The sequence below is a fragment of the Hyperolius riggenbachi genome, chromosome 1 (genome assembly GCF_040937935.1).
Source record: "Hyperolius riggenbachi isolate aHypRig1 chromosome 1, aHypRig1.pri, whole genome shotgun sequence".
NCBI classification, from domain to species: domain Eukaryota; kingdom Metazoa; phylum Chordata; class Amphibia; order Anura; family Hyperoliidae; genus Hyperolius; species Hyperolius riggenbachi.
This window is the reverse complement of record NC_090646.1, coordinates 539993689-540014587: the sequence shown is the minus strand read 5'-3', so window position 1 is coordinate 540014587 and position 20899 is coordinate 539993689. Positions and strand designations below refer to the sequence as shown.

General features: G+C 44.6%; 1 protein-coding gene across 4 annotated transcripts in view; it reads left to right on the top strand.

Annotated features, from left to right (window-relative positions):
- Positions 1-20899, top strand: part of CSNK1G3 (casein kinase 1 gamma 3) — a 204229-nt gene that overhangs the window by 121116 nt on the left and 62214 nt on the right. For all 4 annotated transcript variants that reach the window (XM_068246924.1, XM_068246900.1, XM_068246909.1 and 1 more), the window contains one exon: positions 18680-18828. In XM_068246924.1, coding sequence (XP_068103025.1) covers positions 18680-18828 — 149 coding nt within the window. The remainder of the gene's footprint in view (positions 1-18679; positions 18829-20899) is intronic.

Genomic DNA, 20899 nt, shown 5'->3' with positions numbered 1-20899 from the left:
AATTTCATGTACTTTTATCCTTCTGGCGCCTCTGTTCACCTACCAATATATTTGAGTCCACCCCAGGTGGCGAGGTGATCTACCCCCTTTCTTCCTATCTACAGAGAGCGACTTCTTAATCCTGAGTGAGGACAGGTCTAATCTCCTCACCTGCCTAATGAGTGGTTACCTAGGTGGTAACCCGTGTTTGTGAGTATTACCATCTCACTGTTTCATTTATCCAATCAATTTTGACATACTACACCATATTGGGCTCTCGATTTCTCTTCAACTCTTGCATCTTGTTAGACTCGCTGGCTGAGCATAGTTGTCCTCCAGCAGTTGTGTAACCCTGTAATAGATCAAGGCACCAAATGAGCGTCAGTTGACATAATCAGCATCTGGATTGATATTTTTCTGTACTAGCATGGTTAGGATGATGTAAGTAAGGTTTGCTGTACATGTTTTTGCTGGGACATTGAGCAGTTTAGACATGGTGAAGTATAAGAGGGCCTTGTTTCTGTAAGTTACATGCTTTGTTAAATGACTTACATGTGGCGTCCCAAAAGCTTATGGCATAGCAGAAGCATTTCAGATATTTGGGCCGCTGCCACATTTATGCTAAATCACCTTTTAAATACTGGTAGGTATGATCTCATTTTCCATGTTTTGTACTTTACTTCAGCAAAAAATAATTTGAATTTGGTTTTGCGTAGTGTCCTCTACAAGAATAGGCGTATGTGGGCCTTTGTAGCCTTCTGTTAGTACTTACACTTCTGAACACTTGCTGCATTGGTTTTGCTCCTTTCATTAGGGATGACCCTGCTTAGGAGAACTCATGGAGAAGCATGTGATCAGTTTGATCAGCTGACTGATTTGTAAGGTCCCGATTTGCAGTCATGACTTCCTGGTTTTACACATGATCAGGAAATCAGAACCTTACAAATCTATCAGCTGACCAAACTGATCACATGCTTCTCCATGAGTTCTCCTAAGCAGGGCCCATCCCTACCTTTCATGTACCCCCATCACCACCCTCCCACTCATGCATGCTGGATTTCTCACGGTTCTCCCCTTCCTCTGTAACTCCCTCCCTAAATCAGTTCACTTCAACACACGCCATTTTTAGTTATTCTGGAATGTAGGTATGGTGCCTGCTGCTTATCAGTGTCTACAGTGCTGCGGGCCTAGTGACAACTAATTAGTGCTTTCTGCTGCTGGTTATTGGTGGCTTCTAAGCTGTGGCTGCTGCTGCTGACGTAGTGGCAGCTGCTAATTAGTGACTTCTGCTGTTGCTAGAATAGTGGTGGCTGCTAATGAGTGGCTACTACTGCTGCTGGTATAATGGCGGCTGCTAATCGGTGCTTACTACGTTACTACTGGTATAATGGCAGCTGCTACTACTGCTGGTGCAGTAGCAGCTGTTAAGTAGTGGCTGCTGCTAGCACACTTGTAGCTGCTGTTTTAATGGTTGCTAAATATGAGAGCGGGGTGGAAGGTAGAGAGACATATAACTGGAGCAGCCATGTCACACAGGTTGGAAATCTCTGCCATGGGGAGAGTCAGGGGAAACCACAGATAGCAAGGAAGGGTTTGTAAACACACAGCCAGGGGATCCTCTGATCTCTGCAAGGTAGCACAGTCAGTAATGAATAATAATTACATGCATCTTTCCATACTGAAATAGTATGTAATACTCATGGGAAGGATTTTCTGAGTAAAACATGAGCTGCTGAAACTGACATCCCTGAGAGACAACCTCTCTATCGCACAGCATGTCAGTCCAGCCATGCAGCATGTCAGACTACTAAATCTTTTCCTAGTAGATTACAAGGTGCACTTTTTTATTTCATGAATAAATATGTGGTTATAGAAGACACACTCCCACTTAACAATTGCTGCCAGCCACATATAAGAATGCTGTGCTACATGGGAAGCCAGTTAGGGTCAAGTAAAAAAAACAAAAAGCAAACTTGCAGTGTTTATCATTCTTATGCAGTTGGATAAGCACACATCAATAATACATAAAACCATAGTAAAACAATCAGGTGTTACCTTCCAATAAGGCAATTCACTGTCACTGCTGGGATATTCACCCACCACCAGAGCACCCGTCGGGGAACAAACTCACCAAATATGGTGTAACCCCTGCTAGATGGGTTATAGTGAGCTTTATCCCTAGACTCCTCCGTGCATCAGGGTCCAAGTGCCCCAGCCAGTCCTCAGCAATACAGGCAGCAGTACAAGTGTACCACAGATTGGAGTGGAAAACACCCTCATAGCGTTATACCGTTCAAAAAGTTAAAAGCTTTATTATAACATTGCTCTCACATGCTCCCTGAAGTATAAACACTTAGTTTTTTTTTGTATGGGCTTTCCCCCATCGCCTCTACGTCAGACGCTGCCACTGATTCAGCTGTCAACGTTCAGTCTCTCACCTCAGCCCCGCGATTCTCACCCGCTGGTCTCGGCTGTTAATCACATGCTCGTATGGGTTTGCTTCCTAAGCTCTACCCGACATGTTTCGTCACTGACTCGTGACTCATCAGGGACATGGGAGCTAGGAGGGTGTATAGTAAATGCAGTATTTATAGCTGACTTTTTAAAGTACCACTATTGCAAATTATTTAATGTTTGTATAATTTACATTCGATATGCAGTAGACTCCCTTAATAGTAAATTTCAAGGGATCTGGGCAAGTTGTTTACTTTGTCAGGATTCATTATACATTGTATTTGTCATTCAGGCAAATGGCCTGGACCTGAGGGCTGAGTTTGCTTTAGTCAAAGGTTTACTATAACAAAATTCTGTTTACTTGTGTGTATTGTATAGGGCAGTGATGGCTAACCTTGGCAAACCAGAGCTGTGGAGTCGGAGTCGGGGCAATTTTGAGTGCCTGGAGTCGGGAAAAAATGCACCGTCTCCGACTCCTAATGAATTTAAACTGAAATTAAAATAGAAAATATGATAAGATGTTCTATTTCTCAGATAATAGTCATCATAAATAATTTATACATACAGTAATAGCTGTGCTTAGTCCACAAAAATGAAATAAACCAATCAAAATTAGTTACTTGTGCTGCTTCAGTAAAGCAGTCCCCGTATTTTTAAAGTCAGATATACACATCTGATTGTGACTGTATATATGATGTGTACACAGGAATCTCTTATATATACTAAATAACATCTATGCTGTAAGTATAAAGCCTGATGTGTAGCCGTGTCACTAATAGAGATGGTCAATGAGATGGAAATAATTCTGCGTTGATTCAGATTTATGCAAATGTATGCACTCTCTTTGCTCATGAAATCAAATAATTTGATATGTTGTTAAAATTTGCTTTGGTGACTACGAATTAAATGGTACCTGAGAAGGATAAAAAGAAAAGTTTTATACATACCTGGGGCTTCCTCCAGCCCCCTTCAGGCTAATCAGTCCCTCGCTGTCCACCTCCACCACATGGATCTTCTGCTATGAGTCCTGGTAATTCAGCCAGTCAGCGCAGTCCGGCCGCATGCCGTTTCCACAGCCAGGAGTGTTCTGCACCTGCGCAATAGTGCTGCGCAGGTGTAGTACGCTCCCGGCGGCGGAGTGTGTGCATGCGCACTACGCCAGACTGGCTCAAGTACCTGGACTCACTCATAGCAGAAGATCCAGGTGGTGGAGGAGGACTGATCAGCCTGAAGGCGGCTGGAGGAAGCCCCAGGTATGTATAAAACTTTAATTTCATCTGTCTCAGGTTCACTTTGTTACACAGTAGTACTATACTCTACATATGCACTCTCCACAGAGCTGCAGGGAATCCACTGAGAATGTTGTGCACATTGAACACAGAGGTGTTGTCTATCACCCATAAACCTCCTTATTCCCCTGCAGAGTACCTGCACATCTTTCTTACATGTACCCACAGTTACATTGCCTAGGGCCTGATAGATGTTCTTTGTTCCGGCCTGTACTTTTTACAAGTACTCATACCAAGGACTAGTTTTAGTCTATGACTAAAGGGAATAAATATGGCAGTCTCCATATCCTTCTCACTTCAGTTATCTTTTAAAATTCCTAAGCGTTGGCAGTTATAAGACGAATTTCATTTTCCATACTTTCAATCAACAAGATTATAATATGCAAATTAGAGGAGTCGAGGTCGGTGGAATCCTAAACTGAGGAGTCTGAGTCGGTGGATTTTTGTACTGACTCCACAGCCCTGGACAAAACTACAAATCCCATCATGCCTCTGCCTCCCCGAGTTATGTTTATCTGTCAGAGTATTGCAATGCCTCATGGGACTTGTAGTTCCACCACAGCTGGAGTGCCAAGGTTAGCCATCACTGGTATAGGGCATTCTTGGGAGTACCTTTTATTTTTCAAAAGCTTCCCTGGACAGCAGTGGCTCAGTTAAATTGCCAGAACAGTGTGCATCTTTGTATAAGTGCATTTCAGTTAGTGTTTTTGAAAAGAACAAAGGAAATACCCGTACTGAGAATTCCGCATGAAAAGATGGACCAGTCTGAAACCCGTCAGTTGTCCTTGTCATTTTGTAATCTTTCACGATAGGATTTTTTTCTTTTTACAGTTATAGTTGATAAGGGTTTGTTTTCTGTTTTGCCATTTTTCATTGGCAGATTTTTTAGGTGTTTCCAGTCCCTCTTTGGAGCATGTAAATGATCAAACATAATGGTTTTGGATGACGATTATTGTGAGGATCTAGATTTCCACACAGCCAAATGTGCTGATACTATACGTGAAACCTTAGAGACGCTGCACATTATGCCTCATTGTGGCACATGTAAGAAGCCAGAATGGAATGGTGTGAAATGTTCTGCAGACCACATCTGTGTTTTACTTAAATAACCATTTACCGCTCGCTAGTTGTTTGACACTGACAGCTATATGTGGGTTACAGTGTAAATGAAGGCCACAACTTGATATTCTATGCTTAGACTACTTTTTGGCTTTCTTGTGAATTTTATCTACCTGACATAGCCCAGACCCAAAATAGCATCATGGCCCAGAGGCAGTTCCCAGCTCTGCGGATCTGCCAGGAGTCATGCAACTTCACTGAGATTTTACAATATTGAGCACACATTGCCTCATTTAATCTAGTTTACATTTTTCAGTCAAGTGCCTTAAAAGGATCTTTACCAAAAATTGTACTGCACAAGAAGCCATAAGACAGATGTATGAACGGGCATAACATCAGCTGTTCAGGCTCCCTAGCAAAATTATTGCCCGTGTCATGGCCGAACAGTCCATTCTCCCACGATGTGGCCAGCAATTCCGCTGCTACCACTGACACCCCACTCCCACCCGTGCAGACAAAGCTGAAGGAACGCTGATATATTTATCAGATGCACACTGCATTTGGTCTCCTCTTCCTCCCTGGAGCTGCATGTTCTATGCCACCACCCTGGCGCTCCTGATGATATGTCATGCATCAGGAGGCTGAGGATGTCAGCATGCAGTGCGTGGATGCCAGGAAGAGACAATATGCAGCGTGGACTCGGTAAATATGACATGGCTCCCTGTGCTTACTCTGCACAAGAGGAGGGGTGGGTGGAAGAGGAGTGGGCCCCTAAAGCCGCCAGGATCCACTGCGGTCACAGAGGCTATTGTTACACCATTGCGATGATTGCATGGGAAGTCTGCATCACTGTGCTTTGGTGCATGTGTGATCTTGCATTGAGCACATTTTATCTCCATTTATAAATCCAAAGTTAGGGCTAGGATCATTACACACATGAACAGTGAGCGTTGATTCCTTTCGCGACAATTCAGGGCGGAGTGTTGTGTAGAGGGCCCCTAGGTTATAGTCTAGCAATGCATTCTGATGCTATGGAGGTTGACATTATGGAGGAGGAGGAAAATTATGCGCTCAGCCCAGATGATCTAGCGCTCTGGATCTTTCAGTGAAATATCTGGGTTACTGTACAAAGTAACCATCTACATTTTCGGCATAGACAACCCTTACTGGCTGCCTCTGCCGAGTTTAACGTGTGCATGTACAACGAGAACAATGAGGAAGAATCCTAGAGAGGTGAGTCACTTAACCCCTCCACTGCACACTCTTTCCTGTAATGGAGTAAGCAGGGTTTAAAGAATGCAGAGTATCCAGAAGAAGAGTCTTAGTACAGTCTTCTGCTCCCCATGATGACGTGTAACATGCACAAGAAGCATGGGCTATGCGCAGCCTTACGTTTTGCACTGTATTTGAATAAGTGCAGCAGTGTTATGATGTTGTATTTATGGATCCCGGATGAGGCACAGCAGCATCCACAATCCCTTGTGTTCACCACATACAATGGAGTGTGCAGACATGGGATTTTTTTTTTATCATTTTTTTTTATCACTGGTCTGCCTTCTGCCAGCTGTGTAGGATTGTCTTTTGCATGATGTCATTCTCTGTTTAACCAAAGTTATGCTATAATGCCATATCACTAGTCTGAAATAATGCAAACGTATAATCATGCACAAAAAAGAAATTGCTGAGGAATGATTTTGAGCTGCTGTATTTCTACTGCCTCTGTACTGAGAAACAGGGAAATCTTGTCCCTACCGCAACAACCCACTTTCCATCATTAATCTTTATAGGACCAATTTATGTCTACTATAAAGTTATGTTTTAACTGACATTCTGAATGGTACTCTTATTACACTAGTACTGATTCTTGATAATTCGTCAGTATCTATTTCCTAACCAAGTCATTTTCTTTGATAAGTTCTCTTGTCATGCCGTGTAATGTTAGTCTTTCTGGGGAAATGAATATCATGTTTTACCCTTCAAATAGCGTAAGGATTAACCAATGTAAGCAGATTTATTGACAGCTGTTTACACCAGCTGTACTTAGAACTCTGTGCTTTAATGCCATTGAACTTGTTTTGGTGTTTAGGACGCTGGGCCCTGTTTTGGACCTGATCACCCCAATGGGTTGATTTACATGGCTGGATTATAGTAGGACAACAGTGAAATGGGATGTAGCAGTAGTATTGTGAATAGCCAGAGCTGTATATTGTAAGGATTCCATTATGTAGTCAGATTTCTCCTGATACTTTATACTGTGTTAAAGTAATTTACTTATTGCTTAGTTGCTGCATATTTGGCTTTAAAGGCCAACTCCAGACACAGATGTTACCAGGATTTATTTTTCTGTATGAAAGCTCTTTGAGTAATGTGAAATCACTTTCAAGTTCACAGTGTGATTTGCATTGAGATCCTTGTAAAAACAGGATCACTGCATACAGTGAAGCATACAGTCAATGGAAAGTATGCTGCATTGTCATTAACAAAAGCGTTGCCTGGTAACCGCACCAGGGCTGTGGAGTCAGTACAAAAATCCACCGACTCCCGACTCCTCAGGTTGGGATTCCTCCGACTCCTGTCATTTGCATATTACAATTTTGTTGATTGAAAGTATGTAACATGAAATGTATCTCTTAACTGCCAACACTTAGGAATTTTAAAAAACTGAAGTGAGGGATATGGAGGCTGCCATATTTATTCCCTTTTAAACAATACCAGTTACCTTGCTAGCCGGCTGATCTTCTGCCTTTAATACTTTTAGTCGTAGACTAAAACTAATCTTTGGTAAGAGTATTTGTAGAAGACAGGAGCAAAGAACATCTATCAGGCCCTAGGCAATATAACTGTGGGTACATGTTAGAATGATGTGCAGGTACTCTGCAGGGGAATAAGGGGATTCTTCCTCTATTACACATTCTTCATACACAATATGAACATCTATCAGGCCCTAGGCAATGTAACTGTGGGTACATGTAAGAGTGATGTGCAGTTACTCTGCAGGAGAATTAGGCTATTCTTTCTCTATTACACATTCTTCATGTAGAATCTGAACCAGGTTTATGGGTGACAGACAACACCTCTGTTCAATGTGCAAAACATTCTCAGTGGATTCTCTGCAGCTTTGTTGAGAGTGCATATGTAGAATATAGTACTACTGTGTAACAAGGTAAACCTGAGGCAGATGAAATTAAAGTTTTTATACATACCTGGGGATTCCTCCAGCCCCCTTCAGGCTAATCAGTCCCTCGCTCTACTCCTCCGCCACCTGGATCTTCTGCTAGGAGTCCAGGTACTTGAGCCAGTTGGGTGTAATGTGCATGCACACACTCCGCCGCCGGGAGCGTACTACACCTGTGCAGCACTATTGCGCAAGTGCAGAATGTTCCTGGCTGTGGGAGCGGCGCGCGGCCGGACTACGCTGACTGGCTGAATTACCGGGGCTCATAGCAGAAGATCCAGGTGGCGGAGAAAGACAGCGACTGGATTAGCCTGAAGGGGGCTGGAGGAAGCCCCAGGTATGTATAAAACTTCTTTTCATCCATCTCAGGTACCCTTTAATTCGCAGTCACTAAGCCAACTGAAAATATGTCATTTTCTAGGTTGGGTCCCCCGGGGGACCACTTTCTGACCAAAATTTTCTCTGATGTGGGGTGCGCGACCTAGTGGACAGTCGTGCGCAGCGGGTTACGTGGGGGCGGAGGGTTGGGCTGGGGTGCGGCGGCATAGGGAGTTTAGTTGCCCCAGTATGGCTAGTATAGTTACCCCAGTATAGCTAGCATAGTGTCCAAGTATAGCTAGTATAGTGACCAGTATAGCTAGTATAAGTCCCAGTATGGGTAGGTAGTCCCTTAGTATAGCTAGTATAGTCCCAGTATGGGTAGGTGGTGCCCCAGTATAGCTAGTGTAGTCCCAGTATGGGTAGGTAGTGCCCCAGTATAGCTAGTAATGTGCCCAGTATAGCTAGTATATTCCCAGTATGGGTAGGTAGTGCCCCAGTATAGCTAGTATAGTGCCCAGTATAGCTAGTATAGCGCCCTAGTATGGCTCCGGACGGCCGCTTGTTCTTAGATTCCCCCAGCCGCTCTCCTCTTAGGAGCATCTCGGATTACAGCAGCGCGTATTGCGGCTGCTGTAAGGAAGGGAAGGAAGCAGGACAGCGGCTTCCTGTAGCGGCGATATGCATCGCCATTACCATGGGAACCGCTGCCCCGCATCCTTCCCTCCTTACAGCAGCCGCAATGCGCGGTGCTGTAATACAAGATGCTGCTTTGGAAATCTTTTTGTAGCCTAAGCCTGCTTTAAATTTCTCAATAACTTTATCCCTGACCTGTCTGGTGTGTTCTTTGGACTTCATGGTGTTGTTGCTCCCAATATTCACTTAGACAACCTCTGAGGCCATCACAGAGCAGCTGTATTTGTACTGACATTAGATTACACACATGCACTCTATTTAGTCATTAGCACTCATTATTATTATTATTTATTGTATTTATAAAGCGCCAACATATTACGCAGCGCTGAACATTAATTTAGGTTACAGACAATATTTAGGGGTGACATACAGCAATATGACAATACAGGAATACAAGAAAACCAGATCACACAGCACAGTATTAGTACAAGGTAATGCTTAGTCAGTCACTGGATGAAGCATGGAGATTAGGCAAGTTAGGTTCACTCAAATGCATGGAATGGGTTCACAGTAATGGAGGTGCCAGATCAGGTAGGACACAAAAGGAGGAGGACCCTGCCCAAAGGCTTACAATCTAGAGGGAGAGGTAAGGACACGAATGGTAGGGGACCAGAGTTCAGCTGTAGGTTTAGAGCACTTGTGAGGGGTAGTAGGCCAGAGTGAAAAGGTGAGTTTTGAGGGCTTTCTTGAAGATGTTGAAGAGGGGGCTGCCCTAATGGGTGGAGGTAGGGAGTTCCATAGTGTTGGAGCAGCTCTTGAGAAGTCCTGGAGGCGTGCATGGGACTGGGTGATGCGGGGGGCGGTTAGGCGAAGTTCATTGGAAGAGCGGAGTGAGCGGCTAGGTGTGTACCTCTGAGTAAGATCGGAAATGTAGGTTGGACAGGTTTTGTGGACAGATTTGTAGGTCAGACACAGTATCTTGAATCTGATTCTGGACTGGATAGGAAGCCAGTGGAGGGATTCTAGGAGGGGATCTGCCGTGGTGGAGCGATGGGAGCAGTGGATAATTCTGGCTGCCGCATTCATGATGGACTGCAGTGGGGCTGTTCGGGTCATAGGGAGACCAGACAGCAGGGCATTGCAGTAGTCAAGGCGGGAAATTATGAGGGCATGGATGAGGAGTTTGGTGGTGGCAGAGGTCAGGAAAGGGCGAATCTTACAGATGTTACGAAGGTGGAAGTTGCAGGACTTTGTGAGGTTTTGGATGTGAGAAGTGACGGAGAGTGCGGAGTCCAGGGTGACACCCAGACAGCGGGCTTGAGAGGTAGGGCGAATGGTAGTGTGGTTAACAGTGACATGCACATCTGGGAGGTTCGTGGATGGCCGGGGTGGGAAGATCATAAATTCCGTTTTGTCTAGATTTAGTTTCAGGAACCTAGCAGACATCCAGGAGGAGATGGCGGATAGGCAGGAGGAGACCTTGTCCATGGTAGTGGTGGATATGTCAGGGGTGTGGAGGTAGATCTGGGTGTCATCTGCATACAGATGGTAGTTAAAACCCATGGAGGAGATAACCTTGCCAATGGAGGATGTGTATAGGGTGAACAGTAGGGGGCCAAGGACCGAACCTTCAGCTTTAGCTAAGGCAAGGTCGTTGACCACTTTGGTGAGAGCAGTTTCGGTTGAGTGGGCAGGCCGAAATCCAGATTGGAGTGGGTCTAGCAGTGAGTTAGCATTGAGGTACTGGGTCAGGCGTTTGTGAACCAGACGCTCAAGGAGTTTTGAGGCAAAGGGGAGGAGGGAGATAGGACGGTAGTTGGAGGGTAGCGAGGGGTCGAGTGAGGGTTTCTTGAGCAGGGGTAGTACAATTGCCTGCTTGAAGTCTGTGGGGAAGGTGCCTGTGGATAGGGAGAGGTTGAACAGGGTAGTGAGGACTGGGGCCAATTCCGTGAAGTGAGGCTGGAGTAAATGCGAAGGGATGGGGTCAAGGGGGGAAGTAGTGGTATGGGAAGTCTGCAGTAGGTGGTTGACTTCCTCGGTGGTAGTAGGAGTGAAGGATGTGAGGGGAGGATAGGGTGGAGGAGGAGCTGGTTGGGAGGGGGTGGGAGGTGAAGATTGGAGATTGGATATTTCCTGGCGGATGGAGACAATTTTGTTGGTGAAGTGGGTGGCTAAATCTGTGGCAGAGAGGGAGGAAACGGAGGGTGGGGGGGTGGGTTTAAGCAGGGAGTTGAAGGTGGCAAAAAGACGCCGGGGGTTGGAAGCTTGTGCTCCGATGAGCTTGGTAAAGTATTCCTGCTTCGCATGAGCAAGGGCAGTGTGGAACTGCAGCAGGTTGGTCTTGTACTGTAGGAAATCCTGGTTAAGTCTAGTTTTTCTTCATTTCCGTTCAGTGGCGCATGTTTTCCTCTGGAGGATGCGAATATGGGTAGTGCGCCAGGGCTGGGGGTTAGGGGGTCGGTTGTGGCGAAAAATTGGTGGAGCAGCTTTCTCTAGGGCTGATGAGAGAGTTTGGCGATACTGAGCTGCAGCAAGATTAGGACAGGTTAGGGTGGGGAGAGTGGAGGAGAGGGCATGGAGGGGGTCAGCAAGGACACTAGGGTTGAGCTTGCGTAGGTCTCGCTGCCATCGACCAGGTGGGTGGGTGGCTAATTTGGAGGTGCCTTCCGTGAGGAGGTTGAAGGTGAGAAGGTGATGGTCTGAGGGTGGAAAGGGTGCAATGTCAAGGTCTGCAATGGTGGTGGATTTAGTGAATACAAGGTCGAGAGTGTGACCTGCAGTGTGAGTGGGGGTGTTGGCGTGTTGTACAAGTCCAAGTGAGTTGGCAATGGTGAGTAGCCGGGTCACAGCAGAGCTCTGGGCTTCATCGATGGGAATATTGAAATCCCCAAGGATGATGGTGGGGAGGTCAAAGGAGAGGATATGAGGGAGCCAGGAGGCAAGGTCATCGAGAAATTGTGGGGTGGAGCCCGGAGGGCGGTATAAGACCGCAACAATGGCAGGTAGGGGGTGGTAGAGGCGAATGGTGTGGGCCTCAAAGGATGTGAATTGTAGAGAGGTAGGTGGTGTGAGGACACAGAAGGTGCAGGATGGGGAGAGGAGCAGACCCACCCCTCCCCCGGTCCTGTTGTCTGGTCTGGGGGTGTGACTGAGGTGAAGACCCCCATAGGAGAGGGCAGCCTCTGCGGCAGAGTCAGAGGGGGTGAGCCATGTCTCAGTGAGTGCAAGGATGGTGAGGGATTTGGAGAGGAAGAGGTCGTGGACTGCTGTAAGTTTGTTTGCGGACGGATCTGGCATTCCAGAGACCGCAGGGTAGGGGGAGTATGTGTTTGTGGGTGGGATGGATGGAAATAAGGTTGGAGCGAGGATGGGTGTTGAGGTTATTTGTGGACAGAGGGCTGTGAAGTGTATGGAGCAGGTCAGCAGGGGATGCTTGTCTGGCAGCAGGCTGTGGCCCAGGATTGGGTGATATATCACCAGCTGCAAGTAAGAGTAGGAGGGAGAGAGTAAGCAAATGTGAATGGCATCAGGCAATATCTATGGGCAACTGACTGCACTCAGACCAAAGGGGGCTGAATAATTACGCACTCCCCAATTTGCAGTTATTTATTTGTAAAAAATGTTTGGAATCATGTATATATTTCGTTCCACTTCTCACGTGTACACTGCTTTGTATTGGTCTTTCACGTGGAATTCCAATAGAATTGACTCATGTTTGTGGCAGTAATATGGCAAAATGTGGAAAACTTTAAGGGGAATAATTTTGTGTGTGTTTTTTTGTTTTTTTTATTATATTAGGATTCCTGTGTACACATCATATATACTGTACAGTCAACTAGTTATTGGAGTAACTATTTTTCGATTGGTTTATTTCATTTGTGTGGACTTAGCACAGCTATTAATGTATATAATAAATTATTTATGATGACTATTATCTGAGAAATATAACATTTTATCATATTTTCTATTTTAATTACAGTTAAAATTCATTAGGAGTCGGGGGTCAGTGCATTTTCTCCCGACTCAGACTCCAGGTACCCAACAATTGCCCCGACTCCTCGACTCCGACTCAACAGCCCTGCACCAAGTACACTGTGAATGTCACATAGATTTAACTTAGCAGTGCAACTTTCTGCATCACAATGCGTCTGTTATGTCGCAGCGCAACACTGAGAGAATAGGGCCTTTAAGTATCTGGTCAAAAGGGCCTTCATCGGTTATTTCCCAAATCGCTTTAGGCTGCAGTTATTGTCTTCCGTCCTTGCAGCGTGAATACGCCACACAGCAGCTATGCCTAGAGAATTTGTTAAAGCCTTTCCAGTGTGTGTTTGCATTTGTATAAAATGTATTTAAAAAAAAAAAAATCAATTTTTTTTTTTTGAGATTTCCTTAAAGAAAAATGTTAGCTGTATAAAAATGTAAACCTTTTGCTGCCTCCTTGCAGTTTATGAAGTGCAGTTATCAAAAAACCTGAAGTGACACACATCAATCCTCCCTGGCGTTCAATAATTTCCCAGGATTTTCGTGCAAAAAGTAATCCAATTAATTTTCATAACCTTTTATTTTACCTGTAACTTGCCAAAATGTGTCAAGCAAGGGTCTAGTATACAGTGCAGGAGCGTATTGACGTGTATGCATGTCAATACTGTTCACAGCAAGTATTGTATTGACGTGCATAACCGTCAATACCGCTGGGGAGAGTAATCTGCTCAGGGGAAATAGGATTGGTCCATTTTCAATTTGCATACAAAATTTGCATAATCCTGGTTCAGATCATCCCCCCCCCCCCCCCCCCCCCCCCCCAACAATAGTTTTTATTGTATTTAACAGAGAAATAGTGAACATCATACATATACCATCAGTTGAGATACAAATGAACACTTATAAAGTCTAATATAATATACTTGACTAGATTGGAATTTATTAACACGTGATTGACCATCCCTAATGGTCAGTGGTATCAGAGATGCAAAGTTGCTAACCTCAAGCCTTAAAGTGTAATTGTCGGGCATAAAATCAAAAATCACTTCTTTATTTTTCACTGGTAAACCATTAATAAGGATGCTAACCAGGCAATCCAAAAGTTAAAATCACTATTACTTTTCTTGTTGATAAATGATCATTCCTTAGGTTACCTGGCTCTTATTTGGTACACACAAAATTTGGTACACAAAAAGGAAGTTGCAGGGCATGCAGGGTTGTCCTTTTTTGCTTCTCTACTTTCCCCTCAGACTTAACTAATGCAGCCTGATTGGATGAAGCCTCCTTCCCTCCCGATTTCCCCTCCCACACCTCTATTGCTCTCTGATTGGTCAAAATTTCTCATGCTGAGCCTGAGACGATGCACTTTCTATAGTGAAGGGCAGGCAAATCAGGCAGAGGAGAGTAAGGGAGGAAATGACACCAGGATTGGCTTCAAAATAGCCACACTTAAAATAGGGAAATGCTAAGAAGGATTTTCTTTTTTTTTTCACTTTGGAAAGATCACTAAAATGAAAACGTGGACAGTGCAATACATATGTTATGTAAGTAGAGCAAGTTATGCTTGCTCTACTTACATAATACATTATCTACTTATATCGGTGTTTTTTTCTGAGATAGTATGGCTGACAAGAAAGCTAAATGCAATTTGAATCTACGTTGTTGTGCATGCATTTATTTTAGGCATTGATAAATAATGCAGAAATGGAGGGTTGGTATTTTGCGCTGAGGTTGTTGGCCCACGTTCGTTACTTTTTTTTTTTTTGCACCAGATTTTTGTTGTAAATACAGGTAGTCCCCGGTTAACAAACGAGATAGGGACTGGAGGTTCCTCCTTAACCTGAATCTGTTCTTAAAGCGGATTGAACCACAGCAATTCTTACTCTAAAACAGTATTTACAGCATATTATATACTACCAGCATTTTTTTTTCACTTGAACAGCATTCAAAGGGTTAAACACAGGACAGGAAAAAAGTGTACTTTGGAACCTTGTAATTTCTAAATGAATAATACTACTAATGCACAAAAGCAAATATAACTGTATGGCATATAAAAAGTAGGAAAACATGTTTTTATTGAATTTTATGTCAGGGTTTTATACCCCTTTAAGTCGAAACATTGTGCCATCTCTGTCCCCTGTACCTCCTCTGTGCCTCTAGTGTCCTGCCCTTCGTACCTGTTTATACAAGTTTAAAAGCCTTTTTTCTTTGATTTTTTTTTTTAAATCGATTTTCTCAAAAACTGTAAGTCTAATTCGAAGCATTTTTTGACTAGTTCCCATGGAAACGGAGAATCCATGTCGTTCGTATTAGCGGGTCGTGCGTAAGTTGGGGACTACCTGTAATTATAGGGGTTGATCATGTTGCCCTTGGATCAACTTAAAACAGTCATATAGTCAATTTTAACTATCGATTACTACCGGTTAGCTATTATTTAGCATGTTTGACAGAATGATTGATAAATCGAGATTACCTTCACTTTTCATAGATTTTTGTTAAAGCAAGGTATGTATGACTTTAAGGAGATGAGCTATGGAAAGCAATGCCATATCTCATTATTCAATGGAAATGTTCAGTCAGACCAATGACACATAAAGGATCTTCTCTGCACCTTGTTTGATCTTTCACTATCACCCTCCTTATGTATATAAACCATAAACATCATTTCCCAGTAAACTTCTGCTGAGTTTAGTGTCTGTGGTCATGTAACATTTACTTATGTTATTCTGGAATATGCAGCACACCAGTCTCTTTTCCCATACTCCATATGCTTAATCCTGGTTAATCTAGTATATTAAACTGTACAGCTAAGCCTGTGCTTGGCGTATTCACTGGCTGAAGTGAAAGGGCATCCCCATTTGAGCAAATCTTATAACATCATCTGTTAGGTGTAAATGTGATGCATGTTTATATATCCGTACAGTATTTGTATTGTGATTTATTTATTTATTTTTATTCTTACGTGGTTGTATTTAACAAAATAACCCGCAAGGAATTAAAAAGAAAAAAAAAAAAAGTCTTGCTTTAGTGTAAATTTACACCAGTATAATTGTCAGTGGCATAGGAGCAGAAGTTACGCTGTGACCAGGCCCCTGCCTCTGGGGTTCCTATACTATATGGCCACTCCTTGGCTGGCACTTGGCTCCTGCTGCTGTATGTCTGTGGTGTGATATCTGATAACACGGTGTATGCAATGTATTCACACAGTGCTGAACACACAATGCTGAACATTGGCAATGTGGCTCCTTCATTCCCATCGCCTTTAGATCTGTATCTGAGAGTCTCTTTCCATTTTCCCGTAGAGAGTGGATTCTATAATCATCATGTCACGTGGTGCAGAACTCAAGGAAAAGTATACATACTTTCTGAAAACAGAACCTTGGTTGTTGGCAAAGAGATCATAGCTGGAGGAGTTGCATTGCTGATTATAACTATTTTAGTGTACAGCTTTTTTTGCAGTAATTGTTACACTATACCACAAACAGGAGAGTAGATGGAGGCAGAGTGGTGACCACAGATTGGTAAGGCAGGGCTATATGTAGGAGTCATGCTGGTGGGTGGGGTTCTGAAGAGGGAGGAGCCATGCAGGTGGGTGGGTATCCAAAGGGGGAGGGGCCATGCTGGTGGGTGGGGATCTGGAGACGGTGGAGCCGTGCTTGTGTTTGGAGATTTGGAGAGGAAGGAGCAGTGCAGGTGTGTGGGGAGGGAAAGGGAGGAACATTGTTGGTGCGTGGGATCTGCAGAGGGAGGAGCTGTACGATGGGTGGGGATCTGGAGAAGGAGCCTTGCGAGTGTGTTGGTTTCTGAAAAGGGAGGAGCCGAGCTGGTGGTTGGGGATCTGTAGAGGGAGGAGCCATAATGGTGTGTGGGGATCTGGAGAGGGAGGAGCCATACTGGTGTGTGGGGATCCGGAGAGGAAGGAGCAGTGCTGGTGGGCGAATTCGGGAGAGGGAGTAGTGCTGGTGTGTAGGATCTGTATAGAGAGGGGCAGTGTTGGTTGGTAGGGTTCTGGAGAGGGAGATGGAGCGTTGCTGGTGTGTGGGATCTGTAGAGGGAGGAGCCATGCTGGTGGGTGGGGATCTGAAGAGGAGGAGCCATGGGGATGTGGAGAGGATGGAGCTGTGCTGGTTTGTTGGGATCTTGAGGGATTAGCGATGCTGGTGTTTGGGCACCTGAAGAGAGGCAGTGCTAGTGTGTGGAGATCTGTAGAAGGAGGAGCCATGCTGGTGTGTGGAATCTGGAGAGGAACGAGCGGTGCTGGTGTGGGATCTGGTGAAGGAGGTGCGGTGCTTATACCTGGTGTTGTGGAGAGGGAGCAGTGCTGATATGTGAGGTTCTGCTGTATGTATGAGGATTTAGAGAACATTGCGGTGCTGCTGTAGGAGGATCGGAAACTAGGGGATGAGGAGAGTAAGCAATGCTGATGCATGGGTGATCTGGAGGAGGTGGAGGAGGAGCAGTGGCAATGCTGGTGCAGGGGGGGGGGGTCTGTTTTAAATTAGCGGTGCCGGTGCCTGAAGATCTGGAGAAGGAGCAGTGCTCTAGTGTATGGAAATCTGTGGTTTTGGCAGTATTGTATAATTAGTTCTGGGGCTCATACAGCAATGTCTCTGATGGCTGTATGGGTAGACTTGTTTTTTTTCCCCCCTTATGTGTAATAATTGTAGAAAGCCCAGTGATTCTCTGCACAGACAGGAATTCATTTGGGCATTCCAATGCCAGGAAACATTTGTAGCATTGGATGCATGGTCTCCTGCGGAGCACCATTTAGGTGGTTGCACTTTTCATTTTTTATTAATGTATGTATAGAGAAATGTGAGTTCAAGCAGTTATTGGCTGCTGGTTTCTATAAAATATTTTCCTCTCTGCATTCATTTTCTGGACTGGAAACGTAGCTGTGTCTTCCAGACAGGTGAGGGTCCCATTCTCTCACCTACAATTTGTTCCCAGCTTGAGTTGGTTTTGCCCCCTAAAATATACTGAGGCTTTGCGAGGGTCTTCCTTTACCTCCTCTCATTGCAGGAAAGTTGCTACTGATTGCTGCGCTGTGCCTCTCGCCAATCTTTGAAAGACTGTTTCCTAACCAAATTGCCAACTTTTGATCATCACAAACTTGTATTACTAACATTTGCAGTGACTTCTATTTGCAGCTCTAAGTTTAGTACAAAAAAACAAACAAAACAAAACAGAAGATTGCTTCCAGTCTGATTCTGAGGGGGAAGTCTAGAAAGGCAATAGTTACATAGGGCCTGATTCACAAAGCGGTGCGAACACTTTGCACGCCTGTTAAATGCCCTTTATCACGCCTAAACTCAGTTTAGGCGTGATAAAATGAAACTCGTGCCAAATCCCGCACGCAAAGTTTTGCGTGCGGTGCAGTGCGCGTGATGCTCCAATTAAACCCTATGGGCGCTGCGCACGGAATTGCACGGGACTTTGCGCGCGATAAAGAGCACAAAGCAGTGCTAACTCAGCGGTGCAAAGCTTAGCACGCCAAGTCTTTTAGGCGTGATAACTGAGTTATCACCGCTCTGTGAATCAGACCCTTAATGTTAAAAATGGTCATTCTACTCTGTAATATCTACTCTGTAGATATTAAATGTTACAAAATCTTTGACTGTTTCTTTTTACACTGACTTTTTGTTTTGTAAGCTCTGTAACTGGCTAAAGATATATTGCATGTACATGTATTTGCATAGTTTATGAATCTATACCATAAAAAGTGTTGTCATATATTATCCCTGCAGTGTATAGTAACTTTTTTTTTTTTTCTGTCTTTTCTTTTTAGATGGCGTACCTCAGGTTTATTACTTTGGCCCATGTGGTAAATATAATGCCATGGTGCTAGAATTGCTGGGGCCAAGTTTAGAAGACTTATTCGACTTGTGTGACAGAACATTTTCCCTGAAAACTGTCCTCATGATAGCCATACAGCTGGTAAGTACCTGTGATCAGGGGTGTACCTGGTTAATTTAGAGCCTATGGCAAACACTGAAATTGCGCCCCTCTCCCCTTGCCACAAGCCCCCTTCCTCTCTAAAAACAGCATCTTTTCTTGTGTACATGTTATGGTTGCCTGTGTTTTTTTTTTTTTTTTTTGGCTCGAGATATTGCTGAAGTTATTTTTTGGAAATATCTCTTCTTATTCTCTCTCTTCCATCTTTCCTAACAAATATGCCAAGCATGAACTACATACCGTATTTTTCGGAATATAAGACGCTCCGGCATATAAGACGCACCTAGATTTAGAGGGCAAAAATCAGGAAAAAAAAATAAACTAAACCTAGGTGCGTCTATGGTGCAGAGGCTTTTTATGGACCTCTAACTCCCCCAAAACTGTCTTTATCTAAGCTACACTGCCCATCTATACTAACACCTGCTACACTACACTTCACTTCACCCCTGCTGCCCCCATCAACTACACATTACTTCACTAACCCCTACTACAACTACACTACACTACACTACACTACAGTATACTACACTTCCCTCACTAACATCTGCAGCCAACCCAAACTACACTACACTTCACTAAGTAACCCCTTCAGCCAACCCAAACAACACTACACTACACCCCTGCTGCATCTCACCTGATCCTGTCGCCGCGATCCTCCCCTCCTCCATCTGCCTGCCATCACCCGAGAGTCGCAGCCGCCATCATCTGAGGGTCCCATTAGGTGTCATCAGAGGGTCCAGCAATCCCATCCAGTATCCCCGCTCTTTAAGTGTCCAGGTTGCCGGATCCTCTTCGCTGCAGTCATGCTTGTATGCAGCCCCGGGGTGATCACGCGGTGATTACGCGCTGCCGGGGCCGCCTTCCTCCATAGTTACAGCGTCCTCTTCTTAGATACAGTGCCCCGTTCTGCGTGACGAGCGGCGTACGTGCGCCTGACGTCATGCGTGACCCCGGCGCACATGCGCCGCTCGTCACACAGAAGGGGGCACTGTATCTAAGAAGAGGACGCCGTAACTATGGAGGAAGGCGGCCCCGGCAGCGCGTAATCACCGCGAGCCTGCATACAAGCATGACTGCAGTGAAGAGGAGCCGGCGACTTGGACACTTAAAGAGCGGGGATCAGTCGGGGATACTGGATGGGATTGCTGGACCCTCTGATGACGGCTGCTGCGACATTGGATGACGGCGGACAGACGAAGGAGGCTAGGATCGCGGCGGCAGGATCCGGTAAGTATATTATGGGGCGAAAATACCGTACCTTTGGAATATAAGACGCACCCACTTTTTCCCCCCAGTTTTGGGGAAGAAAAAGTGCGTCTTATATTCCGAAAAATACGGTAATAAGTTAAGAAGCCATGTTCCCCAGATAACATAAATAATCTGACCTAAGATCTGAGTGATAGGGGTGCAGCACAGGGGCAAGCATGGAGCCCATGTTGCTGTGGCGCCCATGGCATGAGCCATGCCTGCACCCCTCTAGATACGCCTCTGCCTGTGATACCTGAAGTGTTCATAGTATTAACTAAACGGTCCTTTTTCTTTTTCAATATATGCATATAGGAATATTTGCTTCATTCTGTATACAAAGATAAAAGTAATGTAACAACTGAAAAAAACCCTTTCCAATAACGTTATTGATCAAATTGTAATTCTTCCTGTACAGAAAGTATATATTTGACTGTAAAGTATGGCAAATCCCCCTTTAGTGGGGGGGGGGGGACCTCAAATAGGTGTTACTTGTAATTGTCCACCAGTCTCTGACATGAACTAAGAGAGTGTGTTTTGTTGCTCATTCATGTAGCCTTCTGTGTTATTTGAGTTACTTGGTTGCTCAGTCTTTTTCAAATCACTCCTCAGTGGGATTTAGATCTAGCGCCTTTTATTCATTCATCAGCCACTTCATGATGTTTTTATTGGAATGTTTAGGGTCTCTGTCCATTTGCAAGGTCCACTTTTGGTTGAACTTTTAACAGATAGGCTCACATCACCCTCAAGCATCCTCTAATACTGTGAATTTCTCAAAGCTAAAAGCTTTCTTTATCATCTGGTACTG